Below are 8,652 nucleotides of genomic sequence, written 5' to 3'. Positions count from 1 at the left end.
GTCTTCCTTCACTATAATTGCATTGCTTTAGTGGTCAAAAAAAGAACGTGTGGGGACTATCATTGTCTCCCATAAACCTCTAACAACCACGTCAAAAAAGCATATATCACTTTCCACACTGCTTCACAATACTCATATTAACTATTTTATTAACTAAAATATTAATTACACGCACATAAATTTTTTTATATACAATGTAATTTATAATAAAAAAACACATTGTTCTCTACACAATGTTATAGGTTTAATGTTCTAAATGGCATAATAAAATATGTCATTTCCCTTAATTACAAAGACTCTTGCTAGGGTGATTCCTTTCTTGCTGTTTATAAACTGAAAAGAAAGCAAAGATGAGAACAAATAAATAAAGTTAATCTTTTATGACCTTTTATCTTATTTAAATTGTGATTTTATTTCACTTTTCCCACATCCTACTCCTTTAAGTTTAAGAAGTAGCTACCTCAAGTTTTACCATTTCCATGTGCATTGAAACTCATGGTTTTCCACATCCATCTACTCCTCCTCTTCTCTTTAACTGCAACACTTATTCTTCCAGCTGGTAGCAGTAACAGCAACACTTGGTCTGTGTTTCAGGGTACGTTTTCCTTTCTAATTAATTATACACATGCATGCAATCACATGTATCAGATGTTCTACACTTCTTAAAGCTTATTTGGTTGCTAAGAAATAGAAGATGAAGAGAAAATGATGTGTGTGTAGTTTTCATTCTATTGATTTCTGTATCATGATTAGTTGTTATTCATATTCTGGAATGGATCTTATGCATAAGCGAAGAACACAGTGAACATAATCTAAAAGCTATATATATATATATATATATATATATATATATATATATATATATATAAAATAAAAGATAAATTAATGATCACAAGTATATATATGTCGAGTTTGAATTTTTTATTAAGATTTATAAAATGAATATTATTTATTTTTCTTGAAATAAATATTAAGAACACCAGCCATAATTAATTTTAAATTTGAAAGAATAAAGTAAGAAAAAGATTTTACATAAATAAAAAACAAAATTTTACTCATTTAATAAGGAATAAAATAATTTGTTTTAAATTTTAAATGAAATGAGATATTTTTAAAAACTTGGAATTAAAATTTCACTCATTTTTTACGAATTAAAGTGTCTTTTTAAAAATGATTATTGAAAAGTTTATTGCTGCAGGTGTAAAGCACTTATGGACAAAAAATAAAGCACTGGATAAAGGCAATCATGGGGGCCACCTTAAACTGAATAATCTCTTCATGGGGTGCGAGGATATAAAAAGTATGTAATTTGTTTTTTTATTTTAATTTTAATTATGCACATTTTTATGTTTGTTGTTTTGTATTTGTAAAAATTGGTCCCTGTAAGACTGAAGAGTGCTGATAGTTTTACTACATGAGCTTTTAGCTGTTCAAATTATATAGTTTATTTTATAAAAAATATAAATTATTATCAAAATAAGGTTAACCTAAATAGTAATTAAAGGATAGGGTAAAAAAAGGTTTGTTAAATGATGAGATATAATTCTAAACATAGTTTTGGATGAATACTAAATTATTTTTGTCATGACTGTAAAACATATAGAATCAAGTTTCTTCTAACATTTTATAATAATAAGAGACCTTTGGTACATAATTTTTTTAAAAATATAAAAAATATTACATAAAAAAACTAGACACAAATTTTTATTAAATAACATGTTCATTGTTGAGCTATAATTTAGTTTATTCAATTCCAATTTTTCTTGTAAACGTATAGTATATCATACGCAATAGAATGAATATTGTTTATTAGATAATTGTAAATTTATGTATAGTGTATTTTCATAAATTTACTCTCTTTTTTATGTCTCAACAATTTTTGTTAAAAAATATATTTATTAATTATAATTATGTCGATATTATTCTTGTAATAAATATTATGTCAGTATGATAAACATATCATGTCATATTATTGTTGAATTTTTAAAGTGAATATTTTGAAAATTTTAATAGTGGTATTTAAGTTAATAATTCATTTTGATGACCAATTTAGATATAAGTACAATTTATATGAATGACTCTTGTATTGAAAGTCTTTTTGAGAAGATTTTAAGTAAGTGTCGAGAAGTTATACTAATATAGAAGAGATCAACAATTGAAAATTCAAATGCTAAATTAAATCTTATTTTAAGTAGAAATGAGAAAGTTGTATAACACTATAAGAAAATCATGAAATAGAAAGTAATTTTAGAGACAAAAAATAATTAGTTGCTATAATAACTAAATTAGGGATTATTTTAGAAATTAAAATTCTTTTGTTTCTAAATTAGTTTTTATTGCTGTTAAATACTTTCTAAATTGGTATCTAATTAGCTACCAAAGTTAAAAACTAAATAATTGGTAGTTAAAACCTTGGTAACTAATTAGATACCAATTTAAAAAATATTTAACAATATAAAAACTAATTTAGAAACCAAAGAATTTTTTAGTCGTATTTAATTTAGTCACTGTAACAACTAATTATTTTTTATGTCTAAAATTGGTTTCTATTTCATGATTTTCTTGTAGTGAACCTAGAATATTCATAAACTTATTGTATTAAAATCTTAGGTAATTTGGTTGTGATGCTAATCTATTATGTAAGTTTAGATCATGTCTAATTTATTGGATTATTTGGGTCAATCTCTTAATGACCTAACATAGCATCATTCTCTTACTCTATCATTCATCATCGAAAATATTAATTTCTCATATTAAACTTATTCTTTATGTTGGAGGATAAATTGAAAATATCATATTTATTTTAACTTTTAAAAATATATAGTAAGAAGTACATGCAAAATAAAACTACATTCCACTACAAAATATTAAATTATATTAAAAGAATATTTCTTTTACCAGTTGCTATTGGTATGAATCATTATTATTATTATTGCTGATACTATAAGAAAACAAGCTATTAGCTTCCAAATATTTGCGTGGACCAGCAACAAACGCTAATATCGTCGGCTAAAATGGCGCAAAACTCACGCAAAATAGCAGACGCAAAACGAACGCACTTGTGGATTTAATTTTTTTTTTTTAAAAAAATCAGTTTGCATCGGCCGCGATCCACGCATATGCGTCGGCCGCGGCCATGCATGTTTCACGTTCTCCACATTAATAATAATAATAAGTATAATACAAATCATATTATGACAAAAGAATTTATTTAGTGTAGTGGTTAAAGCTTCTTTATCACCAGGAGGACCTGTTGCATAAGCGTATGCTTTTGTCCACTCTAGATCCTTGTTTTCTTGTAGTGTGACAATTTTTCTCATAAACAGAGTGCAGTAGTATGACACAGTCACCGGGAAGTGATGAATTTGCTAAGGACACACCTGAGAATGATGTTCATCGTGTGTTATCTGCCAACTTTAGGAATGAAACAAGTGGCATAGGTTTTCAATATCCTCCTCCTGACTCACCTTACGAATCAATCAGAAATGGTATGGCTTCTTCCTTCTTTTCATTCTAATAAATTTTAACTTTTAATTTTCTCTTTCTCTCTATTTTTTTTATCAACAAGATAAGAATAAATAATAAAAATATTTAAAAAATATTCTAATTCTTATACAAAATCTTTCAAAACATTCAACTCCTAACATTACAAACAACACCCAACAAAGCTGCATATTACAGCTGCTACACTTAAATTCTCTCTATATATATATTTATTTATTTATGTGTGTTCATTTTATTAGCATATATACTAAACTAGAATAAAATATAATGAAATAAAAAATTAATATATTTATTAGTTTTCGTTTATTTGATACTTACTTTTTATGTATATTAAATACTTTACCTTTTTTTTTTTACTTTTATGGAAGATAGTTTAGTGGATAGAACTAGAACGGCATATACCAATGTAATCTGGTCATTACAAGAAAATTATTAAATAAAAACTAATTTTAAAAAAAATAAATTATTTTAGAGACTTAAAAAAATATTGGTATCTAAATTATTTTTTATAATTGATAAATGATTTCTAAATTGGTTTAAGGTTTAGGTTAGATACCAAGATTTTAGATACTAATTTTATTATCTAAATAATTGATAGCTAAAACTAAGGTAACTAATTAGATACCAATTTAAAAACTATTTATCAATAATAGAAACTAATTTAAAAATTAATAATTTTTCTAGTTTCTAAAATAATATCTAATTTAGTTAATATAAAAATTAATAATTTTTTTTTTAAATTGGTTTCTAATTAATGATTGTGTATTAGGTTTCTATTTTTTTTTTTTATGTTTACAAAATTTCCCCCTCCACTTCTAAAAAAACACTTTATAATAAAATTCAATCAAGTGTTTATTTTTTTTTCTTCTAATACGTCACCATTTAATATGTTTATATATATCTTCATTGATTATCATCATACTATCAGAAACAAACTCCTCACTAGGAGCAAATTCATCGGCAAGTCCAGCACCAGCACCAGCACCAGCACCAGCACCAGTTCCATTGCCTGCTCCTTCATTATCGATATCGCCATTATCAATACCAACAGAAAGAACCACATTAGGTGACTTTTATTATGATTCATGTGTCTTTTATTCTTTCCTCTTATATCTCATACTGATTAATATGTTGCCTATACTTAAATGCTGTAATATTTATCAATCTATTTTATATCATCAATCTTGCTATGATCAATTTTTAATAATTAGGATTAAACTTTAATTAACTCAATCTCACAAAATAAATATGGTGAAGTTATATTTACACTTATGTTATAATTTGATTATTGCAGGAAAACACCTATTTTGGAAAAGCAAAGTCATTATAGGTAATATATCAATTGTCCTTTATATGTACTGTTTCACTATTGTAAGCTATATATACTACAAATCTATATAATCCATTTCAATGAATGGATAATTACATACATAATCTAAGGTTGCGTGTTCTAGTTTTTCATGAATAGATATTTCTATATAACTTCAAAATTCTTTCAAATAGGGAAAGTTATCCTTTGCAATAATATAAACACTTTAGTGTATGAAGAAAGAACAAATAATGCAAAATTCATGCAAGATTTATTAGCCTTTCTCAACCATTTAATATTGAAAAAGAGTTAAGATAAACTACATAGGTCAAGTAGCAACAATAACCAACACAAGTAGAACCTACGAAAACACAACAGTGCAAATTTAGTTGTAGCAGAGAAATTGAGCCACTCTACCTATATTAACTACCTAGTTATTTTCAAACATATAACAGAGCATAAAATCCAATCACAATAGGAAAAGTTAATAGGAGAAGCTTTGTTTTTCATCCAAGTTCAGGTTTTAAGTTAGGCTATGTGTAATATTTCATCCATAAACTTTCTCTTGTTTAAAAAATTCTTTGTGTCTACCTTCCCAAATACTATCCACGTACAATTTCAAAATAGATTTTATTTTTTATTAATACCAAATAGATGAAATTGCTCAAAATAGAACACCAAATAAACTGCTATTTATATAAGTTTAGAGACCAACATCATGCATGTATGTTAAAATTGAATAAATTGAATGAAGATGCACAAATGATTTTATGTGCAAAAGTTAATTGTTTTTTAGTATTAGTGGCATTAAAAATGAGTTTTATCTTACAGAAGCCTCATTTATTTAGGGTTAGATTCATGGAGGAATATGAAACTAATAAAATTAATTTTCCAAAATAAAATTATATCTCTTATTTATTAACTCATAACTCTCCTACTATACTTGTTAGTGCAGGCATTACAAGTGTTGGTGTGGTAATGGGAGTATTCACTATATGTATTATAATTTATTGTTTTAGATACAAGTTATTCACTCCATCGATGAAATTTGGTTTGACCACAAAGAATGACCAAGATATTGAAGCATTTTTAAAAATTCATGGAGCTGAGTCACAAAAAAGATACAAATTTGCAGAAGTCAAGAAAATGACCAATTTCCTCAAAGTTAAACTTGGTCAAGGTGGTTTTGGTGAAGTGTACAAAGGACAATTACCCTCAGGCATCCCTGTGGCTGTAAAATTATTGAATGCATCCAAAAGAAATGGAGAAGAATTTATCAATGAGGTTGCTAGCATTAGTAGAACCTCTCATGTTAATATTGTGTCACTTCTTGGATTTTGCTTTGAAGGTCGCAAGAAAGCTCTTATCTATGAGTTTATGGCTAATGGTTCTCTTGAAAAGTATATATATAAAAGAGAGGCAGAAAACATTATATCATTGAGTTGGGAGAATTTATACCAAATCTCAATAGGAACAGCTCGAGGGTTGGAGTACTTACATAAGGGATGCAACACTTGAATTTTACATTTTGATATAAAACCACATAATATTCTGTTGGATGAGAACTTTTATCCCAAGATATCAGATTTTGGGTTAGCAAAGCTCTGTCCTAGAAAAGAGAGCATTATTTCCATGGCGGATACTAGAGGGACAATGGGGTATGTAGCTCCAGAAATGTGCAATAGACAATTTGGTGGCGTTTCACATAAGTCTGATGTCTACAGTTATGGGATGATGTTGCTAGAAATGGTAGGAGGAAGGAAGAACATTAATGCTGAAGCTAGTCATACAAGTGAGATATACTTCCCACATTTGATACACAAGAGGCTTGCGTTGAACAAGGATTTAAGACCTGATGAAGAGATGACCACGGAAGAAAATGAGATTGCAAAGCGAATGACTATAGTAGGTTTATGGTGCATTCAAACGTTTCCAAATGATAGACCTACAATGAGTAAAGTAGTGGACATGCTAGAAGGCAACATCAATTTCTTTAAAATGCCACCAAAACCTATGTTTTCTTCACCTACAAGATCGACAACAGAATCTTCCTCTTAAATTTAATTACTACATCTGGATTCTAGGCAAATGTTTGAAGTTACTTTGTAAAACCAACCTCTCAACATATTTATTTGGTACTTTTGAATATGTAAAGCTAATGGATCTTTTATGTGCATCATCAAACTAATGTTACATTTAATGCAAATAAACAAATATCACTACTAGAAAATCATTAAATTGAAACCAATTTTTGAGACAAAAAATAATTAGTTGCTATATTCATTAAATTAGATATTATTTTAGAGACTAAAACAATTATTGATATCTAAATTAGTTTCTATTATTGATAAATAATTTCTAAATTGATATCTAATTAGATACCAAGTTGGTAGAATGTAGAACACAAAGAAAAAAAGCTTATTTGCATCCATGAGTTTCGAACATCATGTATTTGATTTTATCATTCTTTATTTTTTTTACTGTTAACAACTTTAGTTTTTTTTTTACCTTTATACAATACTTTTCAAAGAATTCATCAATGTAAACCGTGTATTCACTATCTAGTTTAAACAAAAGCTTACTCACAAATAGATCTTAGAAGACCATAGAGGGACGTACATCAAGTCATGTATAATATGACCTTTTAAAACCATGCATAACCAATGGATGGTCTAACTTTCAATATTTTTATGGTCTCAAATGAAACCACCACATTTTTCCCCATACTTGGGGAACTCTTCTTTTTCTATAACTGTATTTGAAGGATAGTTAAGACCACGTGTTATGTCAGAGTTTGTAGTTTGTAGATCGTCATACCATTAGGGTTTAGGGTTTTCGATGGTCCGTACTATTATTTTGAAATAACTTTAATTGTTGGGAATCGAGTCATCTGGTAATATTTACTTTACTTCTTTAATTATGATTTTTTATTTAAATTTTATAGACGAACTAAATTATGTTTACACTACCTTACAATATTGTCCCCTTCATTTGTGTCTTACATACCCACCTGAAATTTTAAATTTATTAATCATCATGGTCATCTCAAATTTGTAAAATGCAAAAATAGTGAAAGAAAATGCACAAAATAAATCAACAAAACTTGGAGCGAGATAAAAGAATATATGTATGTTAAATGACTCCAAAAAAATACAACAAAATTGTTTTTTGAAACAAAAGTTAACATACCAAATAATAAAATTCGAGTTATTTATCTTTTAGGAATAATCCTTTTTTTACATAACTGATCATTATTACTTACTTTTCTTAAAATTTGTTGAGACTTCAACAATTTATTTATTTACATTTACCATTTATGTTTATACATTGTTTATATTAATTTTAATATGGTTTTTTTATTTATTTTTACATGTTTGATGTTTATTTCCTATATATTAATACTTGTTTTGTAATTTTTTTATTTATATTTACATTTATTTATATTTATGTTTATATATATTTAATTATATAAATTATATTTTTACTTTTTTAATTTATATTGTACATGCTAATTAAATTTATAAACATATTTTTACCACTGTTAATTAGTTTAAGTATTTATGCTTCTTTATAAAAATAATAATTAATATATTTTGATCAAATATCTTAAATTTATTATTTAAAACAAATTCAGGGAAACTTCTTTGCTGATAAAAATAAAATAAAATTATTGAGAGAAAATTCAGGGTACCTTCTTTGCTGATAAAAATAAAATAAAATTATTGAGAGAAAATTCAGGGTAGCTTCTAATTTGATCATTTGGAAATGATTGTTGACTTGACTTGGTTGGGGAAAATATCTAGAGTTTGATCCCTTCTTGACTTCTTAAATTTCTGGTA

General features: G+C 26.5%; 1 protein-coding gene across 1 annotated transcript; it reads left to right on the top strand.

Annotated features, from left to right (window-relative positions):
- Nucleotides 1-329: 329 nt before the first annotated feature.
- Nucleotides 330-6,997, top strand: LOC137837996 (rust resistance kinase Lr10). Its single transcript, XM_068647192.2, is given in 6 exon segments — nucleotides 330-595; nucleotides 1,199-1,300; nucleotides 3,327-3,488; nucleotides 4,433-4,570; nucleotides 4,799-4,834; nucleotides 5,769-6,997. Coding segments are annotated over 6 exon segments (1,641 nt in total). The 5' UTR covers nucleotides 330-495; the 3' UTR covers nucleotides 6,872-6,997.
- Nucleotides 6,998-8,652: the final 1,655 nt, after the last annotated feature.

Source organism: Phaseolus vulgaris, chromosome 4 (assembly GCF_051622355.1).
Source record: "Phaseolus vulgaris cultivar YP4 chromosome 4, ASM5162235v1, whole genome shotgun sequence".
Lineage (NCBI taxonomy): Eukaryota > Viridiplantae > Streptophyta > Magnoliopsida > Fabales > Fabaceae > Phaseolus > Phaseolus vulgaris.
Note: the sequence above shows the minus strand (reverse complement) of the source record. Positions and strands in the feature narration are given on the sequence as shown.